Here is an 18488-nt window from a genome sequence, read left to right on the forward strand (position 1 = left end):
AAGTTGTGGTTATGTACGCAAATGAATCATGGACCGTACCCAAATGAATCATGCTTTGAGTACCTAATATGATTCAATGTCCATGCTTGATCCAACTTGTTGTGATTTGTCTGCATTCAGTCCTACTATTGATGTAGTTTGTAGTAAAGCTCTATGCAGTTTTCTTCTTCATTCCAAGTTTGAGTTTCATTTGAATGGAAGCTTTAATTTTAACTTGTTGACAATTTTATACAAATTTTAAATTATTTTACTTAAGTTGTTAAGTTTTTGAGATTTTAAAGTTCATCTTATGAATTTTAAAGTTGAGTTTATTTAGAGTTCTATTTACTCATTTTTTTATTTCTATTTATTTATTTTATTCTGGTAAGTTGCAGTGGGATTTGTTAGGCTTTGTATCTTTGACGCTAGGTAGCGAGTTCGATTCTCGCCTGGGGCCGGACGTTATCCTAATTAGATAAGGTTTATTCTTGAAACGGCTGGCTTTCTCCTATCCTGTCTTCCTTATCTCTTCGCTTTCAGTACGATAAGACCTCAGCATTCACACTTCTTTCTATCAAACCTCTTGGGGGGAAAAAAAACTGACGATAAGGCCTCATTTATTTCGTTTAGTTGTGTTCGGTCTTGGAACGGCTGGCTTCCTCCTACCCTGTCTCCCTTCCGTTTCCAAAGCTAGGTAGCGGGTTCGATTCTCGCCTGGGGCCGGACTTTATCCTAATTAGATAAGGTTTATTCTTGAAACGGCTGGCTTTCTCCTATCCTGTCTTCCTTATCTCTCCGCTTTCGGGACGATAAGACCTCAGCATTCACACTTCTTTATATCAAACCTCTTGGGGGGAAAAAACAAACTGACAATAAGACCTCATTTATTTCGTTTAGTTGTGTTCGGTCTTGGAACGGCTGGCTTCCTCCTACCCTGTCTCGCTTTTCGCTTCCAAGACGATAAAAGTTTACCAGTTTCTTTCCTGTAGTTCTTTATCATTAGGCAGGTACCTAGTTTAGGTACGTCAATTAATTTTCATTCTACTTTACCTTTCCCTTTTCTTCCAGAACTTTCATTTTTTTTATCATGAGGTAGGTAGTTAGGTACGTCAACTAATTCTCATTCGACTAAAAGTTTACCAGTTTCTTTCGTATAGTTCTTTATCATTAGGCAGGTACCTAGTTTAGGTACGTCAATTAATTTTCATTCTACTTTACTTTTCCCTTTTCCTCCAGAACTTTCAGTTTTTTTTATCATGAGGTAGGTAGTTAGGTACGTCAACTAATTCTCATTCGACCTCCCTTCTTTCTTCCAGAACGTGACAACAAGCGTAATGTGCGACTCGACACACCGCCACATCACGGACGCCTACACAGGCGAGTCACCCCATGCCGCTCAGCCCGACAATATGGTTATTATTCCTCACTACCCGCCTATGGCGCCTTCATGTTCGGAAGCCACAATGCAATATCCGTCTCTCAACGACTACCCGGGCGAGTACAACTTTGAAATTCTCCTGGATGGCACTGGGTCCGGATTTAAGGCATGGATGGTAACTATTGTTCAGATTTAAGGAATAGTCCTTATGCACTCATGTAGAATAGAATATACCCTGCTTATACTTCTGTGGCGCTAAAAAAAAAAAGAAAAATGCTTGAACTCTAATGCGGAGCTTTTCTGATCTCCTAATACTTGAATTTTTTCTACCTCCCTTTTGGTGGTAACAGTGAAAGATTAAAGAATGAAAGGTTATCCCATCAATCATGTTAAGAACTCTCTAATGCAGATCTTTCCTGGTCTCCTAATACTTGATTTTTTTTCTACCTCCCTCATGATGGTAGATTGTAATAGTAAAGAGAAGAATCAAAGGTAATATCATTATAATTGAGAAAACTGTGAACAGTTTAAATAACACTTCCAAATTCTTGGCCAGCACCTGAGAGCTATGTCTAACTGATGAGTTCAAATAAGAACGAAACGCGTCTTAAGCTGTTCTCAGGTGTTGGCTAAACTTCCAGAATGAGACTGAAAAGTCCCTTTACTTCCTCAGTTAAAAAATACCAGTAAATCTTATTTAAGTACTGACGCATAATGTCACGACATGCACCCCCCGTACATGACGACGTCACATCAACTGTCCCGAGCAAAGCTCCCTTGCTGGCAACGTTCCTTTCGGGGTCATAGTTTTATCGCCTTTATGCTTGTGGAGTTTGGAGTGCACTCAGCCTCTTGAGGATAATTGAGTAGCTACTTTAATCGAGTAGCGGGTTCGATTCCCGCCCGGGCTGATTTTACCCTGAACGGATAATGTTCATTCTCGGAACGGCTGGCTTTCTCCTATCCCGTTTTCCTCTCTCTTCTTGGGACGATGAAAGTGATAAGAACTTATCAGTTACAGTTCCCTCTATCAAAACTCTTTGGGAGTTTGGAGTGCACTCAGCCTCTTGAGGATAATTGAGTAGCTACTTTAATCGAGTAGCGGGTTCGATTCCCGCCCGGGCTGATTTTATTTTGAACGGATAATGTTCATTCTCGGAACGGCTGGCTTTCTCCTATCCCGTTTTCCTCTCTCTTGACTCTTGGGACGATGAGAGTGATAAGAACTTATCAGTTACATCATTCTTACCGTTTTTATTATTATCGGAGGCGAGATATCGGAGTAGAAAAACACAAATACCTAGTATCCAATAATAATAAAAACGGTTTATACATAGGATGTCTAATATAAACCTAACAAATTATCAGTTACAGTTCCCTCTATCAAAACTCTCCGAAAGAACATTATCCCATCAGGATAAAATCCGCCCCGGGCGGGAATCGAACCCGCGGCCTAGCGCTTACAAGGCAGACGCACTACCAACTGTTACATAGAAAACGCAGGTTCTCGTTTCTCCACAATTTCCATCTCTGAAGTTTATAACACTTCCAAATTCTTGGCCAGCACCTGAGAGCTATGTCTAACTGATGAGTTCAAATAAGAACGAAACGCGTCTTAGGCTGTTCTCAGGTGTTGGCTAAACTTCCAGAATGAGACTGAAAAGTCCCTTTACTCCCTCAGTCAGTTAAAAAATACCAGTAAATCTTATTTACCGACGCATAATGTCACGACATGCACCCCCGTACATGACGTCACATCAACTGTCCCGAGCAAAGCTCCCTTGCAGGCAACGTTCCTTTCGGGGTCATAATTTTATCGCCTTTATGCTTGTGGAGTTTGGAGTGCACTCAGCCTCTTGAGGATAATTGAGTAGCTACTTTAATCGAGTAGCGGGTTCGATTCCCGCCCGGGCTGATTTTACCCTGAACGGATAATGTTCGTTCTCGGAACGGCTGGCTTTCTCCTATGAATAATTATTTTTTCACTGTCAACACTCAACTTCTGTGATTAGAAAGATAAAAACTAAACCGCATTACCGCACGCGTCAGGAGCTGAGCTGAATGAAACCAGGATTTCGGGATTGCTCGGCAAAATTCGGACGCACGTGCAATATTTTTCTCTCTCTCCTCTTCGGATTTATTTTTTAAGACTAAAATAACTAAGTAGGTACCTACTTACATTTTTGCCCCTAGATAGCCATCGCCCCCTTTATCGCTCCTTTTATTGATCGCCCCCCATATCGCCCCCTAAGGCTTCATCGCCCCCATGAAAATCTCCATCGCCCCCAAGGGGGCGATATCGCCCAGGTTGGGAAACACTGAAAATTCCATACCTCGGCTGGGATTGAACCCACGCCCTCCTGTTTACCAGGCGAGCGCCTTGACCACTACACCACCGAGGCAGGTTGGCACTATAGAATGAGACTGAAAAGTCCCTTTACTCCCACAGTCTAAACGAGTTTTTATTTTATTATTATTTTACACAAGACTCTTTTCCCGTGTTCAGACGGGGTCGGCGTTTTTCGTCAGCCTCTCAATCAGGCCTGAAGTGATTGCTTTGAGCTGACATTTAATTTTGGCTACAATTTTTATTATTCTCTGGTTTGGCTGGTATTCTCTCTGTTTAAAATCCCTCAGCCAGACCAAGCTGGTCCTCCCTATTTAAAGTCCCCCAGCCAGACTAAGCTAGTCTGCTCCCTGTTTAAAGTTCCCTAGACATCTAATTATATTTTCCTCTCGTCAGGTGTGAAGGTGTGTGCATGTCCCAAGCGTGACAAGGAGAAAGAGGAGAGGGAATTTCAGACGAGCGGTGCCACACGCCGGACTAAAAGTAGAAAGCGATCATTCGAAGCGAGAGTCAAAGAAGAAATGATGGATGATTCTGAGTTGACCACACTGGACTTGGGTGATGACAAGAAGTACATATCGCCCCCTAAGGCTTCATCGCCCCCATGAAAATCTCCATCGCCCCCAAGGGGGCGATATCGCCCAGGTTGGGACTACTCTAGCTCTAGAGCTAAAGCAAGGTAAATATCAAATGACTGAGAGGCTGACGGAAAACGCCGATCCCGTCTGAACACTAGAAAAGAAGAAGAAATCAATCGACTAATGGTGGGTCCAGACTTGTGCATAGAAAGCGATCATTCGAAGCGAGAGTCAAAGAAGAAATGATGGATGATTCTGAGTTGACCACACTGGACTTGGGTGATAACAAGAAGTTCCGTCCCGATCTCTGTAACCTAGGTAAGGCAACACTGTAACAAGAAGTTCTGTCCCGATCTCTGTAACCTAGGTAAGGCAACACTGTAACAAGAAGTTCTGTCCCGATCTCTGTAACCTAGGTAAGGCAACACTGTAACAACTCTTTGGAAAAAAAACTATTCTATTTTGCGACCATGTGTTCTATTCAAGTCTGTGACCATGTATTCTATTCCATTCCTCAGTACTCGTACGAACTCAACAAGGTGTTCATTGACATTGGCAAGGTTCTGCCCATCCAAGTCAAACTTCTCTACAAGCATGATGAACCTGCCCCGCCCCCTCTGTTCCTTAGAGCCACGCCCATCTACTCCCAGGATGATCATAGGGGCCGCCCTGTAGAGCGATGCCCTTTGCATGTGTGTCGGGACCCGCCCCCTCTGTTCCTTAGAGCCACGCCCATCTACTCCCAGGATGATCATAGGGGCCGCCCTGTAGAGCGATGCCCTTTGCATGTGAGCGATGCCCTTTGCAATGAGATCAATAAAGGTAAGGAGAGAACAAAGCATACAACTGGGGTTTCTAGATATGTGTAAAAAAAGACATGCGTTATCCGTGCGTAAAAAAATCACGACACGTTTGACGATTGTTTTGCAAAAAATGTAAAAATATGTCTTTTAAAATTTTGTTTTATGCGTTTGCAATATTCCATACACATTTTTTTAGGAATGCGTACGATTTTTTTTCCTTTCTCTTTGTTATACGTGCGTTTTACTTTTTTCTCACGCACGTTATCCGTACCAATCTGGAATCCCGAAAGTGGAAAATTTGCGTAATACATAAAATGTGTGCTGTCTGGGAAGTAATCTAACTTTTTCTCTCTCCCGCAGGTTTCGAGGCCGTGGTGAAGCACATCGTCCGATGCACCTCCGCTCACTGTCAATATCCTATGGATGAACGGAGCGGGCGACACACCTGCGTCACCCCATTGTCACCCCCGCAACCAGGCGCGGACACGGTCACCCTCATGTATAGCTTCGTGTGTAAGACGTCCTGTCTGGGGGGCATGGACAGGCGACCGGTCCTGCTTTTGCTCACCCTGGAGAATCAACACGGACAAATATTGGGGCGCAGGAGTCTGAGTAAGTGAAGCGAGGTCTTGGTTTTGTTTCTTTAGCCTCCCTATCCTTCTTATTTTGTATTGTTTTACTTTCGTATATTTTTAGTTGGGTTTTTTCATTTTATTAGGTTTCTAAGTTGTACAGTATTTAGAAGTAAACTCTATAGAATCTAACTATTATTTTTGCGAATTTATCATACCTAGTATCCGAGTAAGGTATTTCGCAATGGTATTATTATCTACTTAACGAAATTGAATGCGTTTAGTTTAATGCGAGTAAGGTATTTCGCAATGGTATTATTATCTACTTAACGAAATTGAATGCGTTTAGTTTAATGCTAGGTTAAATTTACTGTTGGCGTAAATGGCCTGCTATTCTAGAGTTAAAACGTTGTAAGGGAGAATTTTTTTTTTAGGTCTTATCTTCCCGAAAGCGAAGAGAGAAGGGAGATGAAATAATATGGTTTAATGCTAGGTTAAATTTACTGTTGGCGTGAATGGCCTGCTATTCTAGAGTTAAAACGTTGTAAGGGAGAATTTTTTTTTTTTTTAGGTCTTATCTTCCCGAAAGCGAAGAGAGAAGGAAGATAAAATAATATAGGTTTAATGCTAGGTTAAATTTACTGTTGGCGTGAATGGCCTGCTATTCTAGAGTTAAAACGTTGTAAGGGAGAATTTTTTTTTTTTTAGGTCTTATCTTCCCGAAAGCGAAGAGAGAAGGAAGATGAAATAATATATAAAGCCAGCTGTTCCGAGAACAGACTTTATCTGTTTAGGATAAAATTCGCCCCGGGTGGTAATCGAACCCGCGACCTAGCTCTTACAAAGTAGGCGTGCTACCTTCCAAACTAGTGCCTTAAAAAATACGTAACAAAGTAACAATTTACGTTAACTCAATTACCTTTTCCTTGAACAAACCATTTCCTTAGTTATGTAAGTTTCTGGATAAAATTCGCCCCGGGTGGTAATCGAACCCGCGACCTAGCTCTTACAAAGTAGGCGTGCTACCTTCCAAATTAGTGCCTTTAAAAGTACGTAACAAAGTAACAATTTACGTTAACTCAATTACCTTTTTCTTGAACAAACCATTTCCTTAGTTATGTAAGTTTCCGTACAGTTTGATTTTGAATCTTTTTTGTTTCTTTGATTATTTTTATTTTCCTCATTTTAATTATTTTGTGATATTTTTCTAATTTTAGTTCAATAAAAAGCTTAAGTTTTGTTTCTTTGATTATTTTTATTTTCCTCATTTTAATTATTTTGTGATATTTTTCTAATTTTAGTTCAATAGAAAGCTTAAGGATGATGGTGCTTATAAAATAAGTTCGAGTTCGATTGAATACAGTTATGTACTGACTTATGACAGTAAAAACATTGGACTTTTTCTTTTTTATCATTATTTTTTAAATGAATTCATGCCATCTTCACAGTTATTTTGACGGGTTCTTTTGTAAATATTACGTGCATAGGTCAAGGATAGGTACTAAATTACAAATAATCCGTTTTTGAATCCGTGTTACTAAAAATCACATGCTAAAAGGCTGAAAAAAAAACCTACTTGTCTCGCGGGTTTTTGTGTTTTTTGTACGTACCTACCTACCTAGTAAGGCAACACTGTAACAAGAAGTTCCGTCCCGATCTCTATAACCTAGGTAAGGCAACACTGTAACAAGAAGTTCCGTCCCGATCTCTATAACCTAAGTAAGTAAGGCAACACTGTTTGAAGTCCTTTTTTTTAAGAGGGCTTGATTTAAAACGACGTAACTTACCATTATTTGTAACTTTCGCACCGCATGATTTCAAAGTTCAGACGATGCGGTGTAGAATGTATGTACTGTTAGCTAAAACACAAGGTCATACCCAATAAAAATTTGGGGAAAGTTCACTTGGATGATTTAATTTTAGGGGTTTACTTGGGTCAAAAGGGAAGTTAAACTTGACTGAATTGAATAAACGAATCACGTAGTAATCGTATTAATTTTGTCCAGTTTTACGTCACTACTTAAAATAATCCATGGACCGAGGGGTTGGTAAGGTAGGGGGGGCGTGAAACAATGAGAATATGCCCAAAGGGGGCGCCATGCAAAAAAGTTTGAGAACCACTGGATTAGACTACTAGCGGACCAGACTCTCAGACGGTACTTATCTATCAAACTTTCCCCTAGCAACGAAAAGCCAAATGTTACTTCCCCTAGCAACGTAACGCCAAGAAATGTCATTTTCCTAGCAACGAAATGCTGACAGATGATAGTTATTTTTTACGTCATAGATCTTTGACGCTCATAGACTCCTAGGTATGTAGGTATTTAGAAAGATTAGTAACTTTTTATTTTTGCAAAAGTTCGTGGATAATTTCCTTTTTTTGTCAGAATCCATTTTACCATCTTTGCTCAATGCACGAGTTTTTTATCTTTTTAATTTTTCCCGTAGTAAAAGAAGGAAGAAGGTATTTTAATTCGAGAAAAACTTTTTAATTTCTCTTAAATTTTTACTCAAGTTTTATCCCATTTCTCATGCTCTCCTATCCTGTCTTCCTTCTCTCTTCGATTTCGGGACGATAGGACCATAGCAGTTACAGTTCCCTCTGTCAAACCTCTTAAAAAAACTGTGAACTCTCTAAGTGCGGAGCTTTGCTGATCCCCTAATACCTGGGCTGATGTACTAATACTTGAATCTCTCTACCTTCCTGATTTATTTATATTTAGTTAATTCAACTAGTGCAATGGTAGTTGTGATATTGATCAAACAGATGCTTCCACTCTTTATCAACTAGGAATAGATTGGTTGTTTAGTCAAAACCAAAACCAATAATTGACTGACCATGTGACTATGACTGTAGTAGGTATTAGGGGTGCGGAGCTTTGCTGATCCCCTAATACCTGGGCTGATGTACTAATACTTGAATCTCTCTACCTTCCTGATTTATTTATATTTAGTTATAATTCAACTAGTGCAATGGTAGTTGTGATATTGATCAAACAGATGCTTCCACTCTTTATCAACTAGGAATAGATTGGCTGTTTAGTCAAAACCAAAACCAATAATTGACTGACTATGTGCCTATGACTGTTGTATTAGAACTATTAGCTGCATAGTTATCGAACTAAAAACATAAACGAAACTCAAAATGTTGGTCGAGAGCGGAACATTTCTCTCCCGCAGTCTCTGGTATGGAGATTTTAGGGATCAAAAATTGATCATAACTCAGGATCGATTTAGATTTTCGCAAAATCCTTTCTTATTGCACACCTAGACCATAAAAGGAATATTCCTACCAAATTTCAGATTTCTAGGTGTTGTGGTTCAGGAGATAGAGCGATCAGTGTGTGAAATTCAAGCTAACCAGGCTGTCTGTGTGACCTCGTTGATACTTAACTCCAGTGTAATTGTCAAACAAAAATCGGGTGTGCTTAACAACAAAGTGTTTGATATCCCTGAACCTCTCGAATTTCTATTCCAGGCCAAACCAAACCTGAAGGACGCATTGAAGAAGTGGGAAGAGGAGAACGGTATACCAATATCAGAGGCGAAGGAAGTTGGCCTACAGATGCAGTTCATTGAGAAAATGGATAGCTCCTTAGCTGTCCTAACCAATTGCGAGTAAGTTTTTAAATTCCAAAGAGATTTGATAGAAATGATAGAGGGAACTGAAACTACGAACTAAGGTCTTATCGTTCGAAATCGAAGAGAGGATGGCCGTTCCGAGAACGAACCCTATCTCCTAGATTTAAAATGATTACTATTAAAATTAAACTCAATTGAAGTTTCTGAAAAAAAGCGATCGTAGCTTTTCTGACAATAAAGGTAGAACACACACGGCCCTCACGTAATAGCTATACTGTCATCACGTCACGTGAGCTCACGTGACGTGATAACTGAATGCCTCTTCACGTGAGCTCATTTTATTGTCCCGATCTCTATAACCTAGGTAAGTAAGGCAACACTGTAATAAGTATTGTCCCGATCTCTATAACCTAGGTAAGTAAGGCAACACTGTAATAAGTATTGTCCCGATCTCTATAACCTAGGTAAGTAAGGCAACACTATAATAAGTTTTGTCCCGATCTCTATAACCTAGGTAAGTAAGGCAACACTGTAATAAGTTTTGTCCCGATCTCTATAACCTAGGTAAGTAAGGCAACACTGTAACAAGAAGTTCCGTCCCGATCTCTATAACCTAGGTAAGTAAGGCAACACTGTAATAAGTATTGTCCCGATCTCTATAACCTAGGTCTCCTGGACAAAATCCTGGATACGGCCCTGGCCTGAGGCATTCTCTGCCTCTTTTGGCCCCTGATTCTCTGAAGAACTTTCCCCCCCAGTTCACAAAATCATTCATTCGTTCTCAGGCGTGGTGCTCGCAGCGTTGCCAAGTGATCACCAGTACTATCTGATGAGCAACATGGCAACCATGTTGGCCGGCATGTTCATGAAGAAAGGCAACGAGGCGTGTCGTCAGGCCGCGGAGAAATGTGCCCTGTTGGTCGAGAGAATCAAGAGTGAGACGGACCCTAATGCTGAACCCTTCTGATGACGGACCCTAATCCTGAACCCTTCTGATGACGGACCCTGATCCTGAACCCTTCTGATGACGGACCCTAATCCTGAACCCTTCTGATGACGGACCCTAATCCTGAACCCTTCTGATGACGGACCCTAATCCTGAACCCTTCTGATGACGGACCCTGATCCTGAACCCTTCTGATTTCCTAATGTCCTAATACTTGGATCTTTTTAGAGTAACTCATAGTGACGAATAATCATTGAAATCCTGAACCCTTCTGATTTCCTAATGTCCTAATACTTGGATCTTTTTAGAGTAACTCATAGTGACGAATAATCATTGCTACTTACTTGAATATAAAAAAAAAATCTCAAAGTTTCAAATTCTCGTTTTGTTATTCCATAAAACCCATAGGTAAAAATAATATACCATTATACCGAGGGGTTGGTAAGGTAGGGGGGGCGTGAAACAATGAGAATATGCCCAAAGGGGGCGCCATGCAAAAAAGTTTGAGAACCACTGGACTAGAGGACTAGACTCTCACACGGTACTTATCTATCAAACTTTCCCCTAACAACGAAAAGCCAAATGTTACTTCCCCTAGCAACGTAACGCCAAAAAATGTCATTTTCCTAGCAACGAAATGCTGACAGATGTTAGTTATGTTTTACGTCATACATCTTTGACGCTCAGACTCCTAGGTATGTAGGTATCTAGAAGATGAGCTTTTTCTTTTTACAAAAGTTCGTAACTTTTCTTTTTTACCAGAATCAATTTTACCATCTTTGCTCAATGCACGAGTTTTTTTATCTTTCTAATTTTTCCCGTAGTAAAAGAAGGAAGAAGGTATTTTAATACGAGAAAAACTTTTTAATTTCTCTTAAATTTTTACTCAAGTTTTATCCCATTTCTCATGTGATTTATTTATTGCATCGTGTTTCATCAATCAAGGGAGCAGTAGCCTCAGAAAGTGCAGTCTTTTTACAATGGTAAGCTACATATATTTTCAAGGTAGGTAGTATAGGTACCTTAACTACTCCTATAAGGAACTAGCTGAATTCCGTCTCTTCGCTCCGGAATCCCGCTAGTTCATCCCGAGGCATAGCCAAACTTGTAGAAAAGGCATGGCCGAAAGACGCTCAGACTCCTAGGTATGTAGGTATCTAGAAGATGAGCTTTTTCTTTTTACAAAAGTTCGTAACTTTTCTTTTTTACCAGAATCCATAAGAGTTGTTTGTAACTTTTCACTTTACCATAATTTGCTCAATGCACGAGTTTTTATCTTTTTAATTTTTTCCGAAGAACATTATTTTAATTTGAGAAAACTTTTCACTTCTCTTAAATTTTTACGCGAAGTTTTCTCGTGTGATTTATTTGTTGCATCGTGTTTGGACAATCAGGTTAGCGGTAGCCTCAGAAAGTGCTGTCTTTTTACAATGGTAAGCTATTTTCAAGTTAGATAGGTACCCTATAGGGTATACCTACTTCTATTTGGCATATCAAGTCATGTTTTAAAAGTTTGGGAACTGTAAGAACGGAGGTCTTATCGTCCCACAGTCATCTTATCGTCCCACAGTCATCTTATCGTCCCATAGTCAAAGAGAGAAGGTGGGGTGGAGAGGATAGAAGAAAGCCAACTGTTCGAAGAATGAACCTTATGTTGAGGGATTAAGTTTGTCCCGGACGGGAGTCAAACCCGTGATCTAGTGCTTACAATTCAAGCATGAGGGCACGCTTGAATTCAGTGTTTTTTTTTTTTCAATTTATACCTAAACGAAAATCTTATGTAGGCAATTATCTAGGTAGGTATTAACAAAGTTTTTGATATCCCTAAACCTCTCGGAATTTCAATTCCAGGCCAAACCAAACCTGAAGGATGCCCTGAAGAAGTGGGAAGAGGAGAACGGTATACCAATATCAGAGGCGAAGGAAGTTGGCCTACAGATGCAGTTCATTGAGAAAATGGATAGCTCCTTAGCTGTCCTAACCAATTGCGAGTAAGTTTTTAAATCCAAAGAGATTTGATAGAAATGATAGAGGGAACTGAAACTACCAACTAAGGTCTTATCGTTCGAAATCGAAGAGAGAAGAAGAGAGGATGGCCGTTCCGAGAACGAACCCTATCCCCTCAGGATAAAATCCGCCCCGGGCGGGAATCGAACCCGCGGCCTAGCGCTTACAAGGCAGACGCGCTACCAACCAAGCTAACTAGGCTGGTAATTTTACTTTCCTTATCCTACAGGAAGGAAAATAATGTAATCGGGTGAAATTTTCCATGGTCAGTTTTTTTTCTATCAGACCTCTTCAAAAAATAAATAAATTGAAAATTTCAATTTTTTTTTGTAAAATACATGTTTCCAGAAAGCTCTCGCTAGACGAATAATCATTGAAAAAAAAAAAAAGAAAAATGCTTGAACTCTAGTGCGGAGCTTTTCTGATCTCCTAATACTTGAATTTTTTCTACCTCCCTTTTGATGGTAACAGTGAAAGAAAGAATCAAAGGTTATCCATCAATCATGTTAAGAACTCTCTAACGCAGATCTTTCCTGGTCTCCTAATACTTGATTTTTTTTCTACCTCCCTGATGATGTTAGATTGTAGATTGTAGTAGTAAAGAGAAGAATCAAAGGTAATCATTATAGTTGAGAAAACTGTGAACTGCCAGCCTAGGATAAAATCCGCCCCGGGCGGGAATCGAACCCGCGGCCTAGCGCTTACAAGGCAGACGCGTTACCAACCAAGCTAACTAGGCTGGTAATTTTACTTTCCTTATCCTACAGGAAGGAAAATAATGTAATCGGGTAAAATTTTCATGGTCAGTTTTTTTTCTATCAGACCACTTCAAAAAATAAATTGAAATTTTCAATTTTTTTGTAAAATACATGTTTCCAGAAAGCTCTCGCTGTCCACCAACATGATCGAAAAGATCAACGGCCTGTCCGGTCTGAAGAAGCTCAAAGTCCTCTCTCTAGCGCGCAACAATATCAAGTCATTCGCGGGTCTCGAACCCCTAGCTGAGACTCTAGAAGAGCTGTGGGTGTCGTACAACTACATCGAGAAGACCAAGGGGATAGGAGTGATGAGGAAACTGAAGGTGTTGTACATGAGTAACAATTTGGTGAAGGAGTGGGCGGAGTTTGTCAAGCTGGGCGAGTGTCCGAGTCTGATCGATTTGGTTTTCTGCGGTAAGTATAGGGGTTTAACGTCACTTTTAACACCTTAGGTCTTCTCATGACGAGGGTTTTACACACCATTCGGGTTTTCTGTGGTAAGTTTTCTTTTCGGGCAAACGTGATTTTACTCCCAAGTCCCACAAAAACGTGTGAGTTTACTCCGCTCATAAAAGGTCATATACAAGTTTACTTTGTATATGACGGCTGCAGTCTCCTATCCTTCTTCTCTCTTCGATTTCGGGACGGTAAGACCATAGCAGTTACAGTTCCCTCTATCAAACCTGTTTGAAAAAAAAAAATCAATCCAGGCGGGATACTTTGTCAAGCCCTCACACATTTTCAATAGTTATCTGGTTGGACTACTTTCAGGCAATCCACTGGTGGAAGGAATGGATGATCCCCTGTACAAATCTGAAGTCAAGAAGAGATTGCCCAACTTGAAGAAACTGGATGGCGAAGTCTTACCAGAGTGACCAAGATTTATTATTATTAATTTAGGAGATTTGATAGAGGGAACTGTAACAATGGAGGTCTTATCGTTCTGAAAACGAAACGAGGAGGACAGGATACAGGAGAAAATCAGCCGTTCTGAGAACGAACCTTATATGTCAAGGATAAAGTTCCGCCTCGAGAGAGGAATCGAAGCTAACTTTAAGTTGACATCCGCCACTTATGCCATAAATGCCGTACGTAAAAACATATCCGTACACACGGCACTGGTTTCATACTTTGGATACTTTCATAGTCTTTTAAGCTATGGTATTGTTTATTGGGGATTTTCAGCTTCCTCCTCTGATATATTTCTTGCACAAAAGAGAGCTGTCAGATCCATATTTGGGCTTCCAAGTAGAGTTTCCTCCCAAAATGAGGACACAATATCCTGGAATGGAGTATCGTGCCGACCACTTTTTCAAAAATTGAACATCCTCACACTTTACGGACACTTTACCTTTTTACCTTGCAAGCTAACTTGCAACGTAAAAAGGTTCCTTGATATTTGGCTAAATAATAATTATATTAAACCGTAGGAAAGGCACTGCATTATTAGCCGATCATGATTTTTAATCTTTTATTCCTTTGGTATCTTTTATTCCAGTTGAAATTTTTTACACATTTGATATCTTACATTTTCTTTTTTTTCATTCTACATATAAAAATGAATAGGTAAGAAAGACTTCATACATAGTCTCAAAATGTTAGTAACGGCCGTCATACTGAGTGAATTGGGAGCCCTAGCAGTGGGATATCTACTGCGGAAGCATCTACGAACAAATCGGTACAAAAAATTAAAATCATAAACCGCGTACCATATGATGGGATGTAGATTGTAGGTGTAGACGTCTACAAGAAAAAAGCAAGAGATTCATAGTCTTTTAAGCTATGGTATTGTTTATTGGGGATTTTCAGCTTCCTCCTCTGATATATTTCTTGCACAAAAGAGAGCTGTCAGATCCATATTTGGGCTTCCAAGTAGAGTTTCCTCCCAAAATGAGGACACAATATCCTGGAATGGAGTATCGTGCCGACCACTTTTTCAAAAATTGAACATCCTCACACTTTACGGACACTTTACCTTTTTACCTTGCAAGCTAACTTGCAACGTAAAAAGGTTCCTTGATATTTGGCTAAATAATAATTATATTAAACCGTAGGAAAGGCACTGCATTATTAGCCGATCATGATTTTTAATCTTTTATTCCTTTGGTATCTTTTATTCCAGTTGAAATTTTTTACACATTTGATATCTTACATTTTCTTTTTTTTCATTCTACATATAAAAATGAATAGGTAAGAAAGACTTCATACATAGTCTCAAAATGTTAGTAACGGCCGTCATACTGAGTGAATTGGGAGCCCTAGCAGTGGGATATCTACTGCGGAAGCATCTACGAACAAATCGGTACAAAAAATTAAAATCAATGCACCATAAAATGACCAAAATATGCCACATAAAATGCATAACTAAATCAGCTTTTTACACAAATTTAACTGTCAAAATATGCAAAACATTTTGCATATGCATTTGCATATAATCCAAAGTATATTCAGCACTATGGAAAAGGGATCTATTACCATTGTAAATGGGGATTCTAGTTGCTTGAGTTTAGCAACTTTTTCAATAAAGGCATCAATCTGTAGAGCTTCTTCCAGATTAAAATCATAAACCGCGTACCATATGATGGGATGTAGATTGTAGGTGTAGACGTCTACAAGAAAAAAGCAAGAGAAGAAGAAGAAGGATGAAGGAAGAAGATTGAAATTCGGAGCAAAATGAACCAGAGGAGAGAAAAGGAAGGAACAAGAGAAACAGAACAAGAAGAGAAAAGAAGAGTGAAGAATAAAAACTTCAAAGTGAGGAAAAAGAGGATGAAAGAGAAAAGAGAATGTAGCAGAGAAGAAAAATAGAAGAAGTTATAGAGAGTGAACTTTAGTCATGTATGTCATTATGTAAAATGTATGTACCTACTTATAAAATAGAGCTATGAAAAGATGAAATATTCATATGAAAAGATCAAAAGATGAAAATAACATAATATTCATTGTACGCTTTTAAAAACCGTAAATATTTGTTGTTTTCGAAATTTATTTAGGAAATAAACATTTTAAAAATGTAGGACCAACAATGATTGTAGTGGGCACAGCATTGCGATTGACCTAGTAGTCAATTCCTGAATATTATGCTATCGAAAACCGCAGTTATGCTCTCAGTATTAAGGAGCGCGGTAGCGCTCCGCCCCGCCAAGTCAAGAAAGTTTGACCGCTTAACTTTATTCAGAGCCAACGGGGAAACTTGGAAGTTTCCATACAGGTTTGTAGTAATAATAATAAAATAATAATAATAAACTGGTAAGTAAAATATTTAGACCATGGCTCAAACTTTGTGTTCAAATTATTTTTCAGTGTGGACAACAGTGACTTCATGAGAAATGGTGACTTTCTTCCGACAAGACTACAGGCACAACAAGATGCTGTCAATTTGGTTTGCCATTCCAAAACTAGATCCAACCCAGAAAACAATGTTGGCCTCTTAGCCATGGCAGAGTGAGTATAAGATCTCTTGGGTGAGGATATAGTATCAGGCTTGTAAATTCCATATGATTTGTTTAGGCTTACTTAACCACTGTTAAGCTAACTAGATTTAAGTTCCATTTGATTTGTTTGGACTTGTTGAGCTAACAAACTGTTAGGTTTTAAAAAGAAGGTTGATGAAATCCACCCCCTTTCAGGTGACTTGAAAATTATTCCAAACCTTTCCAAAGTCCATTGACATGATACATTTTTTTTATTTTCAGCTCTGTTGAAGTTTTGGCAACTTTGACCTCAGATGTTGGCAGAATTTTGTCCAAACTTCACCAAGTACAGCCAAATGGTAACATCAATTTCATGACTGGGATTAGAATTGCACATGTGAGTATGAGTAGACTATGATTTACATATTTAATGTGGGGTGAAACTTAATTCTTGTGAATCCAGCTGCTTCATATTTTTTGTGGCTATCATGTTCATATGTCACAGTATTTATTAATTTGTGCATCTGACACATGCATTTTTTACTTTCTATTTTATTTTATTTTTTATTTTTTTTTTATTTTACTCTGTAAAACTATACATAACCCATTTTATTGGTAATGTTCATATGTCACAGTATTTATTAATTTGTGCATCTGACACATGCATTTTTTACTTTCTATTTTATTTTATTTTTTATTTTTTTTTATTTTACTCTGTAAAACTATACATAACCCATTTTATTGGTATTTTTTTTTTTCTCTCTTTTTCAGCTGGCATTGAAACACAGGCAAGGCAAGAATCACAAAATGAGAATCATAGCATTTGTTGGCAGCCCTGTTGACTTGGAAGAAAGAGAGCTTACAAAGCTGGCCAAACGTCTGAAAAAGGAGAAAGTCAATGTGGATATTGTGTCTTTTGGAGAAGAGGTAAGGGACTTTTTTTTTATCTTATTGTTATTTCAAAATAAAAGAGAGAAGGAGGAAAGGGTAGGAAAAAATTAGCTGTACGAACAATGAACTTTATCTCTTTTGGATAAAGTATGCTCTGGGTAGAGATTGAACCTCTGTCACTTAAAATAGGTATACCCTACTAATTACAAAAAAGTGATGAGAGAGAAGAGAGAGGAAAGATAGGAGAGGGAGGGAGAGAGAGCTTACTGGCAACTTTTGCTTGAGCTAAGTAAAAAAAAGTCTTCGAAATCCAATTTTAATCTCAATCCTTTCTTATCCCCTCACTCACAATATCATCAGGTGGTGAACACAGAATTAATTCCCTTTATGGAACCTCTTTTAGTTTTTTTTTTTTTTTTTGGCATTGGTTTGGCACTAAGCCTCGACCATACAGCCAGAGTGACTCTTTTAGTATAGTAGCTTCGCTATAAGTACTTTATGCTAAGTAAAAAAATATTTTAAAGCCAGCCTGGTTAGCCTGCAGGGTAGTGCGTCTGCCTAGTAAGCACTAGGTCACAGGTTCGATTACCGCCCGGGGCAAACTTTATCATAAACAGATAAGGTTTTTGGAACGGCCTAAATCATAAACAGATAAGGTTCTCGGAACGGCTACCTTTCTCCTATCAGGTCTGCAGCCTGTTCCACGAAAGTATGGGCTAATAAAAATCACTAGTGTAGGGCAGCCATCTTGTAAACAAAACAAGAAACGCTAACCCTATTTAAGTAAATACGAATAGGCCAGGACGAAGAAGAAGAAGAGGTGCAAAATACGGACCGACCAAACTGTCACTACAACCTCACCTTAAGTACATCTCTGGAGAAGTCCTCAGCCTGCGAGACAAACACTTCAATCTTGACACCCTTGGGTTCGATACCACCACCCGATTTGACCTCACTGGTTCGATGCCCGCATGTGTCACACGTTGTAGCCATGATCACCACCTCCTTGAAGTAGGGAATGTCTGAGAGCGGAGAGAGTTAAGGAAGAGGCAGAGAAAACGTCGATAAAATACTCTTCCACCACCTCCAAGAACAAGATTATGAACGTAATGTGATACGACGGATGGAAGGCGAATAAACGAAATCGGGGGAAAAAAGAACATCTGTTACATGAGACTCGTGTGGTCTATGTCGTAGTATGCCCCTCATCAGATGGACAACAAGAGACACATTT

General features: G+C 39.3%; 3 protein-coding genes across 4 annotated transcripts in view; all 3 read left to right on the forward strand.

Moving 5' to 3' along the window:
- Positions 1-5705, forward strand: part of LOC103505395 (tumor protein p73) — a 48444-nt gene extending 42739 nt beyond the window's left edge. Inside the window, exons 2-5 of the mRNA XM_026820727.1 lie at positions 1296-1532; positions 4801-4985; positions 5088-5104; positions 5446-5705. Of these exons, the coding sequence (XP_026676528.1) occupies positions 1314-1532; positions 4801-4985; positions 5088-5104; positions 5446-5705 (681 nt within the window). The 5' untranslated portion in view covers positions 1296-1313. The remainder of the gene's footprint in view (positions 1-1295; positions 1533-4800; positions 4986-5087; positions 5105-5445) is intronic.
- A 5303-nt stretch (positions 5706-11008) lies between these two features.
- LOC103505191 (dynein light chain 1, axonemal) lies at positions 11009-14399 on the forward strand. 2 transcript variants are annotated; one of them, XM_008469513.3, is made up of 4 exons: positions 11009-11168; positions 12037-12176; positions 13072-13364; positions 13722-14399. In XM_008469513.3, exons 1-4 carry the CDS (start codon positions 11166-11168, stop codon positions 13823-13825), a joined length of 540 nt encoding a protein of 179 aa, XP_008467735.1. In that variant the 5' UTR covers positions 11009-11165; the 3' UTR covers positions 13826-14399. The 2 variants fall into 2 exon arrangements, with proteins under 2 accessions (XP_008467735.1, XP_026676538.1); XM_026820737.1 differs by lacking the exon at positions 11009-11168 and adding an exon at positions 11334-11618.
- Positions 14400-15169: 770 nt separating this feature from the next.
- LOC103505405 (26S proteasome non-ATPase regulatory subunit 4-like) lies at positions 15170-16781 on the forward strand. The gene is made up of 3 exons (XM_026820564.1): positions 15170-15252; positions 16254-16394; positions 16646-16781. The coding sequence occupies exons 1-3, from the start codon at positions 15170-15172 to the stop codon at positions 16779-16781; spliced, it is 360 nt and encodes a 119-aa protein (XP_026676365.1).
- Positions 16782-18488: the final 1707 nt, after the last annotated feature.

This window comes from Diaphorina citri, unplaced genomic scaffold (genome assembly GCF_000475195.1).
Source record: "Diaphorina citri unplaced genomic scaffold, Diaci psyllid genome assembly version 1.1 scaffold9, whole genome shotgun sequence".
Lineage (NCBI taxonomy): Eukaryota > Metazoa > Arthropoda > Insecta > Hemiptera > Psyllidae > Diaphorina > Diaphorina citri.

Bases quoted from the DNA above. Each gene is read 5' to 3' on its own strand.
- LOC103505191 (XM_008469513.3), top strand. The intron at 12,177-13,071 runs GTAAGTTTTTAA...ACATGTTTCCAG, and splicing joins GCTGTCCTAACCAATTGCGA to AAAGCTCTCGCTGTCCACCA. The intron at 13,365-13,721 runs GTAAGTATAGGG...GACTACTTTCAG, and splicing joins GATCGATTTGGTTTTCTGCG to GCAATCCACTGGTGGAAGGA.
- LOC103505405 (XM_026820564.1), top strand. From the start codon at position 15,170: ATGTTAGTAACGGCCGTCATACTGAGTGAATTGGGAGCCCTAGCAGTG. The intron at 15,253-16,253 runs GTACAAAAAATT...ATTATTTTTCAG, and splicing joins AAGCATCTACGAACAAATCG to TGTGGACAACAGTGACTTCA. The intron at 16,395-16,645 runs GTGAGTATAAGA...TTTTATTTTCAG, and splicing joins GGCCTCTTAGCCATGGCAGA to CTCTGTTGAAGTTTTGGCAA.